This window comes from Sus scrofa, chromosome 2 (genome assembly GCF_000003025.6).
Source record: "Sus scrofa isolate TJ Tabasco breed Duroc chromosome 2, Sscrofa11.1, whole genome shotgun sequence".
NCBI lineage: Eukaryota > Metazoa > Chordata > Mammalia > Artiodactyla > Suidae > Sus > Sus scrofa.
The window spans coordinates 137,554,471-137,576,671 of record NC_010444.4 but is presented as its reverse complement, the minus strand read 5'-3'; the positions used below and the strand labels follow the sequence as shown (position 1 = coordinate 137,576,671).

At 42.3% G+C, this 22,201-nt stretch overlaps 1 protein-coding gene across 10 annotated transcripts in view; it reads left to right on the top strand.

The window, feature by feature from the left end:
* The window catches only part of H2AFY (H2A histone family, member Y), an 88,759-nt gene that overhangs the window by 47,215 nt on the left and 19,343 nt on the right, over window positions 1-22,201 (top strand). For 6 of the 10 annotated variants that reach the window (NM_001244563.1, NM_001244562.1, XM_021078354.1 and 3 more), the window contains 1 exon segment: window positions 15,050-15,157. In NM_001244563.1, the coding sequence (NP_001231492.1) occupies window positions 15,050-15,157 (108 nt within the window). 10 annotated transcript variants of the gene reach the window in all.

Below are 22,201 nucleotides of genomic sequence, written 5' to 3'. Positions count from 1 at the left end.
CACTGTCTTTTGATTGGAACATTAAGTCCATTGATGTTTAAGCTAATTATTGATAGGATTTACTGTCATTCGAAACCTTTCTTTTTTCTTTTTGTGGTTTGCATAGGCTAATCTTTAGGTCATCTCCATGAAGACAGTTTTTGTGAAAAAGTTTGATTAAAAACTATCAGAATTATTACCTAGGATTTTCCAAATGTAAGTGCACACTACTGTCCCAACTGAATTGCACCGCAATATGTAAATCACACTCCTAGATCACAAAGATAGCATGTTCCTCATTTTGACAAAAGCCCAAGATGATTTTAGCAGAGTACCTCTTTCTTTTTTGATAAATATTTAAACTGGCAATGAGTGATTAATGTTCTGGTAAGGGCTGCCAAAGAAAGGAATTGGTTTTTTCGAGAGGCTGCCATCCTTGCAAAATTTTGTTGACTTTTTAATCAAATTTATGGTGGTTCACACAACAGGGCAAATGAGACTAAACACAGGTATTCTTGGATTGATAGCTTCAGAAGTCTTTCTGGACACTCATTTCTACAGATTTTTAAACACGTCTCCCACCGACTCTGACCTTATGGGTTTTCTGCTGCTCAAACAAAGCTGGGTGCATGCATAATATATGCAGTTTTGGGATTTGTGTAACAGTATGAATTTCTAAAATGTCAGTCATTTTGGAGACCGACAGAGTATTGCTTGCTAGCTTCTGTCCCCTCAGACTAAGATATAAAAATTATCTGCTACTTACTATTTTATATAAAAAAAGGCATTTTAAGACCAAAAAGTTAGGAAGGGCCATGATGTCTTAGACCATAGACCTTGTGAAAGACTTAGGGCACAGTTACTATGATTGGAAAGTAGCAACATCTCATGAAATGACACATGGACCTGAGGCATCCTGTTGTGGTCTGCACACCTTGCAGGGAAGAGGCAGGCATTGTCCACCAGCTGGACAGACAAGAGAACAGGGAAGAAATGGCTGTTCTTGCCAGGGTCTACCATTTTCCCTGTCATTGTTGCTCATTTAGTTAGTTCTCCTGCTGAAAGCTAAGTTTTAGGGAAAGTGAGCCATTTGCCTAAGGCTGTGCAGCTAGGGGACCAGGACTCAAATACAGAACTTCAGAGTTCAGACATAGTGTCACTTGTCTCCACTGTGATTATGGACCACTTCCCCTGGCAGAATTCCCTCTAGTCTAATGGTAGAGGGCTGAACATTGCCCATTGCAGTGTGAAAAATTTTTTTAATACTGCATTCTGACCAGTTTGTGCATTCATGATTTATAGATTCTGTTTATAATTTCCACCTTTTGCCCTCTATACCCTTCATCTTCTCATTTTATTAAGTTTTAATTGACATATAGCACTGTGTATATTTAAGGTGGACAGTGAAATGATTACCACAATAAGTGTAGTTATCTCTCATCTCATAAACAAAAAAAGAAAAAAAGTGTTTTTTTTCCTTGTGATAAAAACTCTTAGGATCTACTCTCTCAACAGCCTTCCTAAGTATTACTCTGCAGTATTAACTATAGTCATCATGTTGTACACTACATTTTTAGTACTTATATATCTTACAGCTGGAAGTTTGTACCTTTGACCTTTCTCTAATCTGTCCTCAGCACCCTGCCCCTGGAAACCACAAATCTGATCTTTTTTTCCTCTGAGTTTATTTTACTTTTTTTAAAGATTTTTTAAAGATGTTAAGAGAGATTATATTATATTTTTCTTCTCTCTGACTTATTTGACTCAGCATAATGCTTTCAAGGTCCATCCGTATTGTGGAAAATGGCAGAATTTCCTTCATTTTTATGGCTAAATAATATTCTGTTTTGTTTATATAGGTATGTATGTGCATGCGGATGTGTATTATGTGGTTCATATTTTCTTCACCTGTTTATCCATTGATGGACACTTGGGTGGGTTCCCTGTTTCTTGATCTTGGCTGTTATAAATAATGCTGCAATGAACATGGAGTTACAAATATCCTTTTGAGTTTGTGTTTTTGTTTTATTTGGATAAAAACCCAGACGTAGAATTACTGAATCATATGGTAGTTCTTTTTTTTATTTTTCGAGGAGCCTAAATACTGTTTTCCATAGTGGTTGCACTAGTTTACATTCTCACTAACAATATACCAGGGTTTCTTTTTTTTCCCCCACAAGCTTCCCAAACTTGTTATTTCTTCTGATTTGGGTAATAGCCATTCTGACAGGTGTGAGGTGCTGTATCATTGTGGTTTGATTTGCACTTCCCTGAATTAGTGATGTTGAGTACCTTTTCATGTACTTGTTGGTCGTTTGTATGTTTTCTTTGGAAAAAAATGCCTGTTTAGTACCTCTGCCCATGTTTTAATCATATTTTTTCTCTCTAGAGTTATCTGAGTTTTTATATATTTTGGATATTAACCCCTTATCAAATTATTTACAAATATTTTCTGCTATTCCATAGGTTGCCCTTTTTTTTTGTCTTTTTGCCCTTTCTAGGGCCACTTCCGTGGCATGTGGAAGTTCCCAGGCTAGGGGTTGGATTGGAGCTGTAGCCACCGGCCTATGCCAGGGCCATAGCAACATGGGATCTGAGCTGTGTCTGCAACCTACACCACAGCTCATGGCAACGCCGGATCCTTAACCCATTGAGCAAGGCCAGGGATCGAACCCACAACCTCATGGTTCCTAGTCAGATTCGTTAACCACTGCGCCATGACGAGAGCTCCTGCCTTTTCATTTTATTGAAGGCTTCCTTTGCAGTGCAGAAACATTTTAGTTTGATGTGGTCCGGTTTGTTTTTGACTTTGAGGCCTTTTCTTCTGATGTCAAATCTGAAAAATCATTGCCGAGACTAATATCAAAGAACTTGCTGTCTGTTTTCTTCTGGGAGTTTTATGGTTTTAGGTCTTATATTCAAGTCTTTAATCTACTTTGAGTTAATTTTTGTGTGTAGTGTAAGACAGTGGTGTAATTTTATTCTTTTACATTGGCTGTCCAGTTTTCCCAGCACCATGTATTGAAGACATTGTCTTTTCTCCATTGTGTATTCTTGGTGTCTTCATTGTAAATTAATTGACCATATATGCCTTGGTTTATTTCTGGGCTCTATATTATGTTCCATTGATATATGTGTCTGTTTTTATTACTTTGTTTTGTTTTGGGCCCCACCTGTGGCATGTGGAAATTCCTGGCCAGGGATTGAACCCATGCCACAGCAGTGAGCCAAGTGATAACACTGGATCCTTCACTGCTGTGCCACAAGAGAACTCCATATGTGTCTGTTTTTATGCCAATACCATGCTGTTTTGATTACTACAGCTTTGTTATGTAGTTTGAAATCAGGGACCATGATGCTTCCAGATTTGTTCTTTTTTCTTAAGATAGCTTTGGGTGTTTGGGGGTCTTTAGTGGTTTGATACAAATTTTAAGATTGCTTGGAGTTCCTGTTGTGGCTCATGGTTACTGAATCTGACTAGGAACCATGAGGTTGCAGGTTCAATCCATATCCTTGCTCAGGGGGTAAGGATCGGCGTTGCTGTGAACTGTGGTGTAGGTTGCAGATGCGGTTTGGATCTCATGTTGCTGTGGCTCTGGTAGGCTGGTGGCTACAGCTCCGATTAGACCCCAAACCTGGGAACCTCCATATGCTGCAGGTGCATCCCTAAAAAGACAAAAAAAAAAAAAAAAAAAAAAAAAGATTGCTCTATTACTATGAAAAATGCCATTGGAATTTTTGTAGGGATTGCATTGGATCTATAGATTGCTTTGGGTAGTATAGACATTTTCACAATATTAATTCTTCCATTCCTTGAGCACAGAATTTCTTTTCATGTGTTTGTATCTAATTTCTTTCATTAGTGCCTTATAGCTTTCACCGTGCAGGGCTTTTACCTTCTTGGTTAAATTTAATCCTAGGTATTTTATTCCTTTTAATGCAGTTGTAAATGAGATTGTTTTCTTAATTTCTCTTTATGATAGTTCTTTATTAGTGTATGGAAACACCACAGATATCTGTGCATTGATTTTATTTCCTGCAACTTTTTTGGTTCTCATTTATTCTAACAATTTTTTATGGGTGGAGTCTAAAGGGTTTTCTGTATATACTATGTCATGTTGAAATAATGACACTTTTACTTCTTTCTTTCAGATTTGAGTGCCTTTTCTTTTTCTTGCCTAATTGCTATGGCTAGGACTTCCAGTACTATGTTAAATAAAAGTGGCATGAGTGGATGTCCTTGTCTTGTTCCTGATCTTAGAGGAAAAGCGATCAGCTTTTCCCCATTGAGTATGTTTGTTAGCTGTGGGCCTGGCATGTGTGGCCTTTATTTTGTTGGGGTAGCTCCCTTTTCAACCACTCATGAGAATTTTTCATCACATATATATGTTGAAGTTTGTCACGTTCTTTTTCTGCGTCTATTGAGATGATCATATAATTTTTATCCTTTGTTTGTTAGTGTAGTGTATTACATGGATGGATTTGTTAATGTTGAACCATCCTTGCATCCCTGGAATAAGTTCCACTTGATCAATGTGTATTATCCTTTTAATGTATTATTGAGTTCAATTTGCTAACATTTTATTGAGGATTTTTGCATCTGTGTTCATCAGGTGTTTTGGCCTGTAGTTTTCTTTTCTTTTGGTGTCCTTGACTGGTTTTGGTATCAGGATAATTCTGCCTTGTAAAATGAGTTTGGAAGTGTTTCCATCTATAAAGTATTTTGCAGGAGTTTGAGAAATATTAGTATTCTTCTTTGAATCTTTGGTAGAATGCACCAGTGAAGCTGTCTGTTCTTGGACCTTTGTTTCTTGGGAGGTTTTTGATTACTGATTTGATCTCTTTACTGGTAATTGGACTGTTCAGATTTTCTGTTTCTGCACAGTGTACTCTTGGTAGGTTTTATGTTTTTCTAGGAATTTGTTAGTTTCTTCTACGTTGTCCAGTTGGTATGAAATTGTCATAGCAGTCTTTTATAATTCATTGTGCTTGTGTGATATCTGTTTAATATATCCTCATTCATTTCTGATTTTATTTGTTTGAATTTTCTCTTTTTTTTCGTTTAGTCTAGCCAGTTTTGTTTATTTTTTCATAGAACCAGCTATTAGTTTCATTTATTTTTTTCTATTGTCTTTTTAGTCTCTCTTTGACTTATTTCTGCTTGGGTCTATTTGGTATTTCCTTCCTTTTGCTGACTTTGGGTTTCATTTGTTCTCTTTTTTTAGTTCCTTCAGGTATAAAGTTAAGGTTTTAAATTTGAGATTTAAAAAAAATTTTGATGTAGGAATTTATTGCCATAAATGTCCCTCCTAGAACTAATTTTGCTTCATCTCATAAGTTTTGGTAGGTTTTATTTCCATTTTTATTTGCCTCAAGGTATTTTTTGATTTCTTTTCTGTTTTCATCCTTGACCCATTGGTTGTTGAAAAGCGCGTTGTTTAATCTTCAAATATTTGGGTTTTTTCCAGTTTCCATCTTGTAATTGATTTCTGATTTCCTACCATTGTGTTCGGAAAAGATACTTTATAAGATTTCACTTTTCAGAAATTTATTAGGGCTTGTTTTGTTTTATGGTCTATCCTGCAGAGAGTTTTAGGTGTACTTGAAAGGAATGTATATGTATAATCTGTTCCTTTGGGTGGACTATTCTGTGTATATCTGTTAAATCCATCTAGTCTAACATGTTGTTTTTAAGGCCAATGTTTCCCTATTGATTTTCTCTAAGGAAGACTCATCCATTGATGAAAGTGAGATATTAAAGTCCCGATTCTTATTGTGTTGCTGTTTCTTAATTTAGGCCTATTAATATTCACTTTATATATTTATATGCTCCTATGTTGGATACATAAATATTACAAATATTATATCCTCTTGTTGGCTTGATTCCTTTATTATTGTCTGTCATTGCAGGCTTTGTTTTAAAGTCTGTTTTGTCTGATTTAGGTATAGCTACCCCAGCTTTTTTTTTTTTTTTTTTTTTTTTTTTTTTTGTCTTTTTGTATTTTCTAAGGGCTGCACCCATGGCATATGGAAGTTCCCAGGCTAATCGGAGCTGCTGCTACCAGCCTACACCAGAGCCACAGCCATGTAGGATCTGAGACACATCTACAGGCTACAAAACAGCTCATGACAACGCCGGATCTTTAACCCACTGAGCAAGGTCAGGGATCGAACCCGCAACCTCATGGTTCCTAGTCGGATTTGTTAACCGTTGCACCGTGATGGGAACTCCTACCCCAGCTTTCTTTTGGTTCCATTTACATGGAAAATGTTTCTCCATCCCTTTACTTTCAGTATGTGTATATCCCCACATCTGAAGTGGGTCTTTTGTAGGTAGCATATAGATGGGTCTTATGTATTTATCCATTCAGGCACTCAATGTCTTTTGATTGGAGAATTTAGTCCATTACTTTTAAAGTAACTATTGATAGGTATGTACTTATTTCCTTTTTGTTAATTGTTTTTTGGCTGTTTCCTAGTTCCTTTTTACTTTTTTCATTCTATTCCCTTGTAATTCAATGATTTCCTTTCGTGGTATTCTTAACATTCTTTTTTCTTTCGCATATCTTCTGTAGGCTTTTGCTTTGTGTTTACCGTGAACCTTATGTATAACGACTTATATTTACAACAGCCTATTTGTTTTTTAAAAAACTATTTTATTGAAGTATAGTTGATTTACAATGTTCTGTTAATTTCTGTTGTAAACCAAAGATATTCATTGATACATGTATATGTATTCTTATTCATATTCTCTTCTGTTACGATCTATTGCAGGACATCGAATATAGTTCTCTGTGCTATAAGTAGGACTTTGTTTCTTTATCCATCCTGAATATAATAGTTTGTGTCTGTTAATCCCCAACTCCCAATCCATCTCTCCCCACCACCCCGATTTGGTAACCAGAAATCTATTCTCTTTGTCTGTGATTCTGTTTCTGTTTTGTGGATAAGTTTATCTTATATTTAAATTCTACATATCAGTAATGTCATGGTATTGTCATTCTCTTTCTGATTTACTTCACTTAGTATGATAATCTCTAGGTTCATCTATGCTGCTACAAAAATGGCACTATTTCGTTCTTTCTTATGTCTGAGTAATATTCCATTGTGTGTCTATTTGTGTGTATATATGTACACCGCCCCCCCCCATCTTTACCCATTTATCGATTCAGTGGACATTTAGGTCGTTTCCATGTTTTGACTGTTGTGCTTTTAACATAGAGGTGCATGTATGTCTTTGAATTATAGTTTTGTCTGGATATATGCCCAGGAGTGGGATTGCCGGATCATATGGCAACTCTGTTCTTAGTTTTTTGCAGAACCTCCATACTGTTTTCCATGGTGGCTGCACCAATTTACATTCCCACCAACAGTGTAAGAGGATTCCTTTTCTTCCACACTCTCTCCAGCATTTGTTATTTGTATGCTTTTTAATGATGGCCATTCTGACTAGTGCGAGGCAGTACCTCATTATAGTTTCGACTTGCTCTTTTCTAATAATTAGTGATGTTGAGCATCTTTTCATGTGCTTTTTGTCTATCTTCTGCCCATTTTTTGATTGGGTTTTTCTGTCTTTTTGATATAAAGCTCCATGAGATATTTTTATATTTTGGAGATTAGTCCTCTTGTTAGTTGCTTTGCTTGCAAATATTTTTTCCTGTTCCATAGGTTGTCTTCTTGGTTTTTTATGGTTGCTTTTGCTGTGCAGTAACTTTTAAGTTTAATTAGCTCTCATTTGTTTATTTTTGTTTTTATTTTCATTATTCTAGGAGGTGGTTCAAACAAGATACTGCTACTATTTATGTTAAAGAGTGTTCTGCCTGTGTTTTCCTCTAGCAGTTTTATAGCATCTGGCCTTACATTTACCTTCTTCATCTATTTTGAGTTTATTTTATTTTTTGTCTTTTTGTCTTTTAGGGCCACATCAGCAGCATATGGAGGTTCCTAGGCTAGGCGTCAAATCGGAGCTGTGGCCGCCAGCCTACACCAGAGCCACAGCAACACGGGATCTGAGTCACATCTGCTACCTACACCATAGGTCATGGCAACACCAGATCCTTAATCCAGTGAGTGAGGCCATGGATCGAATTTGCGTTCTTATGGATGCTAGTCAGGTTCGTTAACCACTAAGCCATGACAGAAACTCCGATTTTGAGTTTATTTTTTGTGTGTGGTGTTAGAAAATGTTTGAATTTCATTCTTTTACATGTTGCTGTCCAGTTTTCCCAACACCACTTGTTAAAGAGACTGTCTTTCCTCCAGTGTATGTTTTTGCCTCCTTTGTCATAGAGTAGTTGACCATAGGTGCTTGAGTTTATTTCTGGGATTTCTCTCCTATTCCATTGATCTGTATGTCTGGTTTTGTGCCTCTTTTGATGACTGTAGCTTTGTAGTATAGTTTGAAGTCAGGGAGCCTGATTTCTCCAGCTCTGATTTTTTTCCTCAGGATTGTTTTGACTATTTGAAGTCTTTTGTGTTTTCATACAAATTTTAAAATATTTTGTTCCACTTCTGTGAATAATGTCATTGGTAATTTGATAAGGATTGCATTGAATATGTAGATTGCCTTGGGTAGTATAGTCATTTTGACAATATTGGTTCTTCCAATCCGTGATCATGGTATAGCTTTCCATCTTTGATTTCTTTCCTCAGTGTCTTACAGTTTCAGAGTACAGGTCTTTTGTCTCTTTAGGTAGGTTTTGTTCCTTAGGTATTTTTTTTCTTTTTGATGCATTGGTGCATTGGATTGTTTCACTAATTTCTCTGTCTGGTCTTTCATTGTTAGTATGTAGTATGCCGTAGATTTCTGTGTATTAATTTTGTATCCTGCAGTTTTAGCAAATTCATTGATGAGCTCTAATACTTTTCTGGTAGCCTCTTTAGGATTTTGTATGTATAGTATCATGTCATCTGCAAACAGTAATGGTTTTACTTCTTCTTTTTCAGTTTGAATTTTTTTTTATTTCTTTTTCTTCTCTTACTGCCATGGCTAGGACTTCCAAAACTATGTTGAATAACAGTGGTGAGAGTGGACATCCTTGTTTTATTATTGATCTTAGGAGAAATGCTTTCAGCTTTTCCTCATTGAGAATAATGTTAGTTGTGGGTTTGTCATATATAGCTTTTATTATGTTGAGGTAGTTTTCCTCTAGGCCCACTTTCTGGAGAGTTTTTGTCATAAATGGGTGTTGAATTTTGTCAAAAGCTTTTTTTGCATCTACTGGAATGATCCTATTTTTTTTTTTTATTCTTTAATTTGCCGGTGTGGTATATCACATTGATTGATTTGTGGCTATTGGAGAAACCTGTATTCCTGGGATAAATCTCACTCAGTCTTGGTATATGATCCTCTTAATGTTGGATTCAGTTTGCTAACATTTTGAAGATTTTTGAATCCATGTTCATCAGTGATATTAGCCTGTAATTTTCTTTTTTTGTGGTATCTTTGTCTGGTTTTGGTATCATGGTCATGGTGGCCTCATAGAATGAATTTGGGGCTATTCCTTCCCCTGGAATTTTTTTTGGGGGAGAGTTTCAGAAGAATAGGTGTTAACTCTTATGAATGTTTGATAGAATTTGCTTGTGGCAAATTCCACAAAATAATCCTGGACTTGTGTTTTTTGGAAGTTTTTAAATTATAGCTTCAATTTCAGTACTTGTGATTGGTCTATTCATGTTTTCTATTTGTTCCTGGTTCAGTCTTGGTAAGTTGTACCTTTGTACAGTCTGTCCATTTCTTCTAAGTTATCCATTTTATTGGCATATACTTGCTTATAGTAAGTTGTCTCTTACGATCCTTTGTATTTCTTTGGTGTCACTTGGAACTTCTTTTCCATTTCAAATTTATTGATTTGGGTTCTTTGCCTTTTTTTCTTGATGAGTCTGGCTAAAGGTTTATCAATTTTGTGGATCTTTTTCAAGAACCAACTTTTGGTTTCATTCACCTTCTCTATTGTCTTCTTTGTGTCTATTTCTGCTCTGATCTTAACAATTTCTTTCCTTCTACTAACTTGGGCTTTGTCTGTTCTTCCTTCTCTAGTTGCTTTAAGGTTAGGTTGTTTGAGATTTTTCTTGTTTCCTGTAGTAACCCTTTATTGCTATGAACTTCCATCTCAGAACTGCTTTTGCTGTGTCCCATAGGTTTTGTTTGGATTGTTGTATCTTCATTGTCATTTGTCTCTAAGTATTTTTAAATTTCCTCTTTGATTTCTTCAGTGATTTTGTGGATCAGGAGTTTTGTGGTTTTTTGCTTTTTTCCCTCTTGTATTTGATTTCTAGTGTCATAGTCTTATGATCAGAAAAGGTGCCTGATATAATTTCAGTTTTTAAAAATTTACTGAGGTTTGCTCTGTGACCAAGATGTTATCTGCTGTGGAGAGTGTTCCATGTGCACTTTAAAAAGAATGTATGCTCTGCTGCTTTTGGATGGAATGTTCTATAAATATCAGTTCTTTCTGGTCTAATGTGTCATTTAAGGCCCATTTCTTTATTAATTTTCTGCCTGGATGATCTGTCTGTTGACTTAAGTTGGGTGTTTAAGTCCCCCACTATTATTGTGTTACTATCAGTTTCTCTTTTTATGGCTGTTAGCATTGCCCTATAACTTGTGCCATTTTAATTATAATGTGGGTTGGCGTGGGTCTCTTTGTGTCTTTGTATTCATGTTATTTGGAGCTCTTTTAGCTTCCTGGCAGGATTTTCTTCTTATCGCAGAAGAATATTCCATTGTGTTTATGTGTGTGGGTGTGTGTGTGTGTCTGTCTGACATCTTCATCTCTTCATCTCTTGGTAGGCATTTAGGTTGTTTCTGTGTCTTAGTGATTGTAAATAATGCTGCTATGGGAGTTCCCGACGTGGCTCAGTGGAAATGAATCTGACTAGTGTCCATGAGCTCGCAGTTTTGATCCCTGACCTCACTCAGTGGGTTAAGGATCTAGTGTTGCCGTGAACTGTGGTATAGGTCACAGACATGGCTCAGATCTGGCGTGGCTGTGGCTGTGGCATAGGCTGGTGGCTACAGCTCTGATTGGACCCCTGGTCTGGGAACTTCCCATATGCCTCAGGTGCAGCCCTAAAAAACAGAAAAAAAAAAAGATAATGCTGCTATGAATGTTGGTACAAATATTGCCTCAATATAGTGTTTTCATTTCCTTTGGATATATTCCCAGAAGTGGAATTGCTGGAGCTCATGGTAGTTTTATTATTATTATTATTTTTTTGAGGAACCTTCATACTTTTTCCATGGTGGCTGAACCAGTTTACCATACGGGTGAGGGCTTTAATGCAGGTGGCAATAAGCAAATGAATCATTGCTAAAAATTGCTAGTATTGATTATCACGTTAAGCTTTATAACCTGGCTGCATAGGCAGCCACAGCTGCTACTGACTTGTATCAGAGCAAAGAGCGTCTTTCAGACCCCGTCCTCCTAATAAAAGCAGCTCCAATTCCTAGATGCTTGAAATTCATTCTCTCATTTACATCTTTCTCACCTCTTAAAATCCACATATCCTTGAGTGGCACTAAATCTTTATTCAGTTAGCAACTCCTTTACATTTTACAGCATTTACTGAGCACCTTACGTATGAACGGTGTTCATTGGGTTAAAGCAGTGGTTTTAAAACTTTTTTGCTTGCATACTTCCTAAAGTAGTTTTGAAAATCTTCATATCTCACACAACTAAAATGTGACAGCTTACCTTTTCATAATAAATTTAAATATCTACAAAGTGTTTATCTTGGATATATAATAAATACTGAAATTAAAAAAAACTCATCACTCTTTCAAATGTATCTAAAGAAATCTAATTACTGCGATGTGTTGATATACACAAACTGTATATCAACACATCGCAAAGTTCCTTTTTTTTCTTTTCTTTTTTTTAATCATTTCCCCAATACAATTTTTTTTCTACTGTACAGCATGGTGACCCAGTCACACATACATATATACATTCTATTTTCTCACATTATCATGCTCCATCATAAGTGACTAGACATAGTTCCCAGTGCTACACAGCAGGGTCTCATTGCTAATCCATTCCAAAGGCAATAGTTTGCATCTGTTAACCCCAAGCTCCGCTTCCACCCCACTCCCTCCTCTACTTCTTGGCAACCATAAGTCTTTTCTCCAAGTCCATGATTTTCTTTTCTGTAGAAAGGTTCGTTTGTGCCATATATTAGAGTCCAGATATAAGTGATATCATATGGTATTTGTCTTTCTCTTTCTTTTTTTTTTTTTTTTTTGTCTTTTTGTCTTTTGTCTTTTGTTGTTGTTGTTTGTTGTTGTTGTTGTTGCTATCTCTTGGGCCGCTTCCGCGGCATATGGAGGTTCCCAGGCTAGGGGTTGGATCGGAGCTGTAGCCACCGGCCTACGCCAGAGCCACAGCAACGCAGGATCCGAGCCGCGTCTGCAACCTACACCACAGCTCACGGCAACGCCGGATCGTTAACCCACTGAGCAAGGGCAGGGACCGAACCCGCGACCTCATGGTTCCTAGTCGGATTCGTTAACCACTGCGCCACGACGGGAACTCCGTCTTTCTCTTTCTGACTTAACTTCACTCAGTATGAGATTCTCTAGTTCCATCCACGTTGCTGCACATGGCATTATTTCATTCTTTTTTATGGCCGAGTAGTATTCCATTGTGTATATACACCACATCTTCCTAATCCAATCATCTGTTGATGGACATTTGGGTTGTTTGCATGTCTTGGCTCTTGTGAATAGCACACTTAACAGGCTCCTTTTTAACAGTTGGAAGATTTACATCATTTTCCCCCTTGAGCCCTTATTTTTCTTTCACTTGCTCCACAAAATGCTATTTTATATAGCATCTTTTTTTGCTTGCAATATGTTATCTGCAAAAAAAATAATGCATATAAATTTAAATTTCTTTTGAAAAAATTTCTTGTGATCATAAAAGTACTAGTAAGTATATGGTTCCTACAGGATTGAATAGTTAGCACCTTTATTTAATAGTACACAATTGATCAAACCAACAAATACTTGACACATTTAATTTTGACTATTAAGGAGAGAGTAAAATGTTTTTGAAACGGTGTCAAGTAATGGGATGCATGGAGATAGTTTCATCGCTTAAGTCAAGTACCCTAAGATAAATGAATGTTACTTATTGCTAAAACAAGTCAGGGTTCATGATTCTGTGTTTTTATATTTATATGTGAAAGTGCCAATAAAATCTTGTTCACAAAAACAATTAAACGGGAATGGAAAGGATTTTGTTTTAGCAATCACTCAGTCCTCTGGACTTTTTCTGAGTTACATGCCAGCAATCATGTAGTAATCTGTCACCAGTTTGTTTTAATAAATGTTTTATTTTAAAATTGTTTCAGATTTACAGACGTTACACAGCCAGTACAGAGCATTCCTGAATATCCCTTACCCATTTTCCCTGTCGTTAACATCTTCCATAACCCTCGTGCATTCATCACAACTAAGAAACCAGCACTGCTGCATTACTATTAACCAAATTCCATCAATCTGTTCTTTAATGATCTATCAGCTGTTAACTCAGTGTGCTATTTCTTCAGTTTTGTTGAAAGCACAGAATTAGAAACATCTGACGTGTGAAAGGATCTGTCATCCAGCCTTTGCCTTTCTTGTTTCCTGCAAAGTAGTACTAAGACTTCGCATGTAATTGTTGATCATACCTGTTTTTCTTTTACTTGTCAAATCTGATGCACTCAAAGTATAAAGAAAAGCAAAATAGTGATGATTTTAATATATCCTTGCTAATGCCATGTTTCTCAATAAAATGCTTTCTGTTTTCCCATTTGTATTGAAACCTTGGAGCATCAAATTAAGCTCATTTAACTTATGGAAAATGTTCCAGGTTAGCCATATAACCTTAAGGCCAAAGCAGTCCTTATTGTTGGCGCACTTAGAAAAATTAGACCTTATTTTTCAATGTAGGTAAACATGTTAATAGGTTAATGAATCTGAATATTGAAGGGGCAGCTGGATAGGGTACAGGGCCTTGTCCTGAGTTTACTGTCCAGATCTTTCCTTCAGGAAGACAAAGCCATTTATAATATTTCTCACCCCCTAATTTCTTGATTTGCTGATATTGGGCCATCCTTTTTGATACCAATTGGGGGAAGGGAAAAGCTGAAGTATCTGAACAAAAATTGCCACTTTCCTCACTCACTATGTCTAAATACAGAAAATATCTTCAAATGAGCCAGAATATCCATTTCTAATACAGGCCTCACCCTAACAGAAATGTATAAAAGACCGAGAAACACATGCATCCATACTCAAAGGGCCAGGCGCTGTTCTAATACGTATGCGTGGGAAGTGGGAGAAGTGGTTGAGGAGGGAAGCTCGGCCTGGAACCTTGATTGCGGGTGTAGATCCCTCGTAGGGCACATCTGTTTTAGGAAGACGTGCATGAGCAAGCTGGGAATCTGGAAAGTAATTGACTTCTCTACGTAACATACCCTTGCAAAGCTCCTGGAAACCCCAGGATCCACACACTTCAGTCTGAGATAATGCTGGGAAGAGGCCAAGAGCCTGCCAAGACCCAGGCGCACTGCAGGGCAGCGGGCATCCAGGTGGACAGATAGGCTCACCAACAGCCGCCACATGGACCCTTCTCCAAGGGGGTCTTAATGAAGGAGGATGGGAGGGTCTGACCTCCAGGGCTGGGGGGTTGGAGGGTGAGGGTCCTCGGTCTGTTTTTCCCCTGCATCCTGTGCAGGTATCTGGAAAGTGAAGACCGTGAGCGATGAGGCATTTACTCGGTCTGCAGTTCTGCAGCTGGTTCTGGTCTGAATAAACACTGTAAAGTCTTGCCTTTAAGTGGCTATTCTGAAAAGATTATGGAGGGATGAAAATGGAATTTAGCATTATTTAGAAAACTCTTGGACTTCAGCGTAAGCCTGCACCCCCCACTTTGAAAAATGCTGAAAATTAGTTGTGGTTTAGTCTCCTGCTTTCTGTAGAGTAATGTGGACGAGGCTTTTAATTCACCTGCCTGTTAGAAGAGCCCAGATCACATGGTCTCTGCCTGTGTGGGCCTCACACTGATTCTTCTCTTTGTGCAAGAAGAAGCAGGGAGAAGTCAGCAAGGCAGCCAGCGCCGACAGCACAACTGAGGGCACTCCCGCCGACGGCTTCACCGTGCTGTCCACCAAGAGCCTCTTTCTCGGCCAGAAGGTAGGCACACACGCGTCTGGTCTGCTCGTGGGCCCTGGGACGGATAGGTGCCCCCTCCACCCCAGGGCCACTCCTGGCCTTGTTGGTGGGCGTAGGTGGACAGAGTGGGCAGCAGGGGCTTTAGGAGAGGCCTCAGGGAGGGCTGGGGTGGGGTGCTGGGGGAGACTGGCTGGCAGGGAGGGGAGATAGTGAGAAAGAAGAGGGACAGCGGCTGCCGGCGGGGCTCGGGACACCCTGGGCTTCGTCTGCATATGTCGGGGGGACCTGGTCATCCTGTAGCACTGGCCTGAAAAACAGCCAGAAGTCAGAACCAGGTCCTGCAAAGAGAAGGCTCCAGCACGCAGCCCGGGCGTTCTGGTGGGTACTGAAGGTAGAGCCCTGAGCCAGGGGGCGGGTTGTTTCTCGACACACGGAAGGGCTGTGCTACGCCACCCGAGGACCCCTCAAGCCCGTTGTTGACTTGCTTTAACCGTGGGCAATATGTTTTCAGCCTCCCCCAGTGATGTAACTTTGCCAGGATGCTATGGTTTTATGACAGACGGTTCACTTTTGTTGAAAATAAAAATGATGCAAAGGCTTTTAAGACCTGAGAATGAGAGTTAGTTAATAGTTTTCTGTTAATACCAAAAAAAGGGGGTAGAGAAATGGGGGGAATTATTTTTCTAAAATTTTTTTTTTATTCTACATTAAAAAAAAAATTAGGAGTTTCCTGGTGGCCAAATGGTTAAGGATTTGGTGTTGTCACTGCTGTGGCTTGGGTTCGATTCCTGGCCCTGGAACTTCCACATGCTGTGGGCACAGCTGAAAAAAAAAAAAGAAAGAAAAAAGAAAGAAATAAAAGAAAATTAAAGGCACGGATTTGACTTGCCATATAAATTGTGTTTAGTTTGGATGTGGTTAGCAACTTGGTTCTGAAGCTGCATCATTTTTACAACTTCACTGTCAATTTTCTTTTGCATCTCAGTGACACAGCCCTCCTGCTCACGTCATTGCAAGTGCCCCTTCCCTCCCCCCCACCTCCTGTCACTAATTGCACTCAGGCTCTCATGATGCAATTCCTGTGGTGGACTCTGTGTTCCAGCAAATAACCATTACAGTGTACATTTTATAACCATTATCTGTATTTTGTGTGCATTTTTCGAAGGGAAAAGTAAGCAGCAGTTGTTGTCATCTTAAGGTCCGGGGCTTTGAAAGTTTTTGTTTAAACTGTTTTTTATTTATTTATCAAATTCCAGCTCAGCAGTGAAGGCAGCCACCTTTCACACCCTTTAACCTGTCCTTTGGGTGACATATGGGAAGTTAACGTGCACCGTCTTCCAGCCCGCTTTGGTTTGAACTGAAGTGTGAGAAACCCGTGCTGTTTAGGACTCGCTTCAGTGTGCTCTAGGTCCCTAGTGCTGACCGTTAGCCAGGACTCGGGAACCTGAGAAGCAAGTCCAACAGTTCGGCCCCGGGGCCACTCTCCCCCTCCCCCGTTCCCTTGCCCTGACCTGGCCTCCCTTGTCTGCTCTTGTTCCTCTCTGCTGCCCGTCACCCCAGAGCCAGCCTCATCAGAACTCCTCACACCCCCTTGGGGGACAAACTCACACATCCCGCAGGAGCAGTAATCAGCTGTACAGACGGCCCCATACCAACAAGATGCCCTTGTGGGCCTTGGGATCAGGGCCTCGTCTGGGCTCCCATGAGTCCTGGAAGGGCGGCATCAGAGGCTGCAGACTGTGCACTGGCTCCTTGGCAACCAAGCAGCACTGTCTCCGTTTTGGTTTCACCCGGTCTCAGGCTGCAGGACCAGGTGCCACAGGCAGGAAGGTGCCTGAAAATACGAATCCAGCTAATACTGAGTGTACCCCACTCAGGGTTGGGGAGGGGAGGTCCAAAAAGCTATAGAGGGGCACTGATACCCTATAATCATGGACAGGCATCCTAACATTATTTAAGAAATAGAGGGAAAAAAAAGAGTAGGCTTGACAGTGACTCTGATGTGTCTGTTTGACATCTTGACTTTTTGGAGGCGGCGTAGAAAGGATTGGTTGAGCTGGAGCCCAGGGTAACATGGTCAAGCGTGAGAGGAGGGTTCCGAGTGCAGAAGCAGAGGGGACTCCCACCTTCTTTTCCGCATCTCACAGGCAGGTGTGAGTGGTGAGAACAGAACCCCAGACTACAGTGAGACTCTGCAGTCAGTGTGCTTCCACCAGGGCAGCCCTGCAGATACCCTTTAGCAGAGTCGACCATGTTCCCCCAGAAGTAGGGTCACAATAAAGGGGCATCTCGAGTCACCTTGGGAACCCTGTTAGAAACTAGTGTCCCAGCCTCCCTTCGTGGAGCCCTGTGCCCCTGCAGTGTGAGATGGAGCGTTCGTAGCTGGGAGCCTTATTTTGAAGCATTTCTTTCCGGCTCGTTATTAGTTGTAACTCTTGGGTGAAAGTCGTGGCATACAGTGTAAAAAGGGCAAGAGCAGTCCAGCTGATCATAAGAATTTTTATGTAAAGCACATTTTAAAATGTCATTATTACGGACGTTAGTTTAGACTTAGACTTTAGAAAATCTTTCAGAAAGGGTACTTTACAATGATGGTACCCTGTGTCCGCGAATCTTATTTTCCACCAGTGGTGGTGAAACCAGTGCCAGAATAGTGCCGGCAAGCCGAGGTCAGAAAGGCGATACTGTGTTCTCACTACAGGCCTGTAAGGCTGGTTGCTAAGCTCGTCGCCCAGAGAAGCTGGCCCAGGGCTTAGGAGCCTGGAGTCTAATTGTTGTTGATGATGATGTATTTTACATACCGACCTCTCGGGAGTCATCACGCTCATTACTCTCTGACTTGACCCAGTGTTCACGCACGTGGTTGACTCGTTGGCCAAAGGAAGGCGGTGCTGTGAATCGGAAGCAACTATGTGTTTTGGCTTTGCGATTCACTGGGGAGTCCCAGCTTCTTTTCAGAGATTTAAAATGTTTCATGTCCAGCGACAGTACTTCTGATGTGTATTTCTGCACATGTGTGTCAGCGGCGTAGGTGAGATGGGCTTCCCGGGAGGAGTCTGCAGTGGGAAGCGTTTGGAAAGGCAGCGTCAGGGGGCCCGAGCGAGTCTGTGTGCCTCCCGTCAGGAGCGCGGCCATGGGCCTCCAGGGCAGGTACCGCGGGTTTTCTGTCTCAGGTCCAGACACCCTGGTCCTGAGGGCGGGGGGCAGGAGCGAGGGAGCTCTGGAAGCAGTGATGGGGAAAGAAGGGCCGCCCCCCCTTCCACCCTGTGGTGGACGGCTGCCTTCTGAGCTAGTTCAGGATGCGGATGAAGCCATGCTGCTGGCCCCCATCAGTGCCCACAGCCTTGTGGCCTTATCGTTGTGTGGCACATTCTAGCCTGGAACCTAGCGATGCTGCCACTAGGCCTGAGCCTTCTGGGGGAATGCAGGCCGGGGATGCGGGCAGGCCGGGCGGCATAGCACAGAGGAAGGAGCCCCTTCACCCCAGAGGCCAGGGCGGGAGCGGGCCCGGGAGCAGGCTGCGGGGAGCACGGGGTTCCCTGTGAGGAAGCAGAGGTAGTTCTGTGAGGACCTCGCGCTCCATCCTCCTTGAAGTGGACTCGGGATAGGAAAACGGTTACATTTTATGTGACGGGCAAGGAAGACTGGCCAGTCTTTCTCCTTGTCCATTTTGAGGGAAATGAGAGATACTAAACTCAGCATGTCCCTCAGATACTCGTTAATGATCACTTCTATTCCTAAAATGGAATTTCTGATAGTACGTGTTAAAATAAAAAGGAGTTCCCGTCATGGCTCAGAGGAAATGAACCTGACCAGTATCCCTGGCCTCGCTCAGTGAGTTAATGATCAGGCATTGCAGTGGGTTGTAGGTGTAGATCTCAGACGCGGCTCGGATCTGGTGTTGTTGTGGCTGTGGTGTAGACCGGTGGCTACAGCTCTCATTCGACGTCTAGCCTGGGAACTCCATATGCTGTGGGTGCAGCCCTAAAAAAAAAAAAAAAAAAAAACAGCAAAAAATAGTATTGCACTATTTCCTGTAGCGAGGTAAGTCATGTTAAGGCAGAGTGGATGTCTATTCAGTAGCTCTAAGCCACCAGCCCCTTGCTTGTCATGGGCAGGCTACGTCCAGACCTTCCCACATAGGTGGGTACCACCCTTTCTTCCAGGATGGCTCTGAGCCCCCTCAGGTCCCTGCCAGGCCAAGGGCCCAGTCCCTAAGCGCTGGCTTTGCCAGCCCTGCTTTCAGGGGGAGGGTTTGTTCATTTCATCTCAGAGTTAGGTCTGGATGTTTGACACTGAAACCAGCTCTGTTTCTGGGCTTGCAGAATCCTGAGCATTGTCTTGAGCATTGTATGGCCCTCAGGCAGGAGGCAGCCCTCTCTGTGCCTCCAAGGAGGTTAAACCCAAACGAATTCACATCAGGAGCAGACCACAGCGCTCAGTGGGCATACCCACCTGAGGGGAGACTCGGGTCCTGTGGACCTGGGGGCCTGGCTGCAGCACAGCCTTCGGAGAGGAGCGCATAGATCCCCGGTGGAGGAGGAGAATCCCGCAGGACATTTGGCCCAGTCCCTTCTCCCAGCTCTGCAGCCAAGTGGGACCCCCTTTTTGCTCTCGACCTGGCAGTGCTCTTTGTTCGCTCTTCCAGGGGCCCGCAGTCTTCATAGATCCTCTAACTTCCCCATGCTCTGGTTCGCAACTTAGTTTTTCATCTTTCCCAGTGTTAAGACAAGGAAGCAGTTACCTTATTCAAATTCTGAAATCATCAGTGACCCTCCTCCCGGGAGGACAGACTCAACTTGGGAATTCTCCCTCTTCCCCAGAAATCTGATTTCCCAGCTCACAAAGACCCCTGCTCTGCCTTGTGCTTCGACCAGCTGTCTGCTCCTTTAGCTGAGAGGCCTGGGCGGGGGGGGGATTTGATCCTGGGTGGGCTTTAGGGGGACCTGGGACTTGTTGGGACTGGACGGCTGTTGTGGCCTCACCAGGGGTTGGCGAGTGTTCCCCACGCAGCGGGCTCCTTTGCAGGCATGTGCATACACCGCCTGTGCTCTTCCCGCTCCCGTCTTTGTTCGTGATCATCTCACTGTCAGCTTCTGCGCACCGGTCCTGCGTGCCCAAGCCAAGGCGATTGCCCGTCTGCCTTTCCAGGTGCCCGAAGCAGTCTGTCTTCTCCCCTCCCCTTTGTTCTCCCCCACACACCAATACAGACCCACTCCCAGCACAGCACCCGTACATTTTTTGAGAGCAAAACTCTTTTGTGCCTCAGCCCCTGCCGCTGAGGATGTGTGCTGGGCTGGCACCCAGGAGAACATGGCGGGGAAACCAAGATTCAGGTGGGAGTGACGGTTAGCTGGAGCCTCTTGATGCTGGTGGCATTGGCTCCCTAACTTGGAGGATTCTATGCTTCAAGGAGCCAGGGCTGCTTCTGGTCAGAGGGAAGGTGATGAGCCTGGAGTGAATGGAGAATTCTCTGAGGAACCTGAGTTCTGGTTGCATGGCCCTCGCTTCAGCAAGGCCATGAAGCATCTCTGTTTCTCCAGAAAGCCCATTCCCCTAGAAAGAAGGGGGAGTCCTCCCCAGGCCGAGGCAGAGACACTGTATTAGGCTCTCCCTGGCTAGTGAATCAGAGCCCTTGGAAATAGCTGATTGTCCACTGGGGCATTTCTGAATACAAATCCAGAAATACAATTGAGAAAAATAGTGTGAATTATAAGAATTTAAGCATGTATAGTTTTTAAACAAAAAAGGAATCTCATAGATGTTTTAAAAGTGTACTCACCCACAGCACCAAGTGGAGTGTTTCTTTCCCTTTTTCCTCCTTTTGCTTTCTCCCCCAACACCCTCCTGCTTCCCAAAGTCTGGGTTCTTATTTTTGATGGGGAGCAGGGAGTATTGACCTAATTTGAGTTTTTATGAATAGCGTTTGCTTGAAATCATATGCCGCACTTCCCATGATGTCATAATCAAACCCTTTACCCTGTCCTCAACCCTGAGCCTTACTTGCCTTGAGGACAGCCACCCCTACCACATCCTGTCCCCGTGTGTGCCCAGCACACCCCTTCTCCCTGAGCACAGCTCTTGGCACCTTTGCCCTGATGCTCTTTGCTGTGCCTCTGTCCTGGCACCAGGGTCTATGCTTCTGAGAGCGTGACTGTGTGAAGTCACCCCAGTGGACTTCCTTCAGCCTCAGGAAGGTCAGTGGCCCCAATCTCCCTGCAGTGCTGGGAACCGTACCCCAGAAAGTCCAGGCAGAGAGGGCTTTACCTCTTCTCTCTCTGAGCCTAACTGAAAATGAGGCCCACCACGCTGGGGCTGGGAGGGCAGCCAGAGTCCTGGCCTGTCCATAAGACCAAATGCATTTCCACAACTTTTAGTCTAAGCAGTTCTCTTTCTTGAGACTCTTCTGGGAATCAGAAATGTGGGTTTATGTTTCTGCTGCTTATAGAACGTCAGGTCTTTTTGTTTGGTTCCGTTTTGAACAAAATATTTGGCCCCAGAAATTCAGTGACTTGGAGATTGGTTGCCAAGAGCCTCCCGGGAGTGAGTGCCCGGACAAAGCCGCCTGCCCTGCCGGGCCCTGTGGGTGCGCTCGGCGTCCCCCGCCAGGATGGCAGTTTGTCTTGGGCCCCAGCTGCTCTGGGGCTGCTCGGGCATTGCTGTCTGCTGCAGCTGTCAGGACTTGGTGTCCCTGAAGAAGCAGCATCTTTGCTGAGAGAGAGCATGTGAGCACTTTGCTGCAGGAGCTTGGACCTGAGGAGAGGAAGGGAAGAGGAGGACCCAGCATGGGAGTTCTGTGCCAGCTAGTTCCCCTGCCCCTCTGCCAGCCAGTCTGGAACTTAGGGTTCCTCTCAGACGGAGGGTTGCTGTGGCCCCAGAATAGCAGTGGGGAGGGAGGGAGGGGCCTTCAGTGGCTCTTGACAGACTCAGGTGTGGGGACGGGTACTCGTAAAACTCACTCAGGAAAATGATCTCCCTCTTGGGCCTCAGAGCAGCCTCACCAGCAAGATGGACACAGTTTAAAAGACACCCTGTCTTGCTAGAGAACTGCTGTGTCTCTTCCTG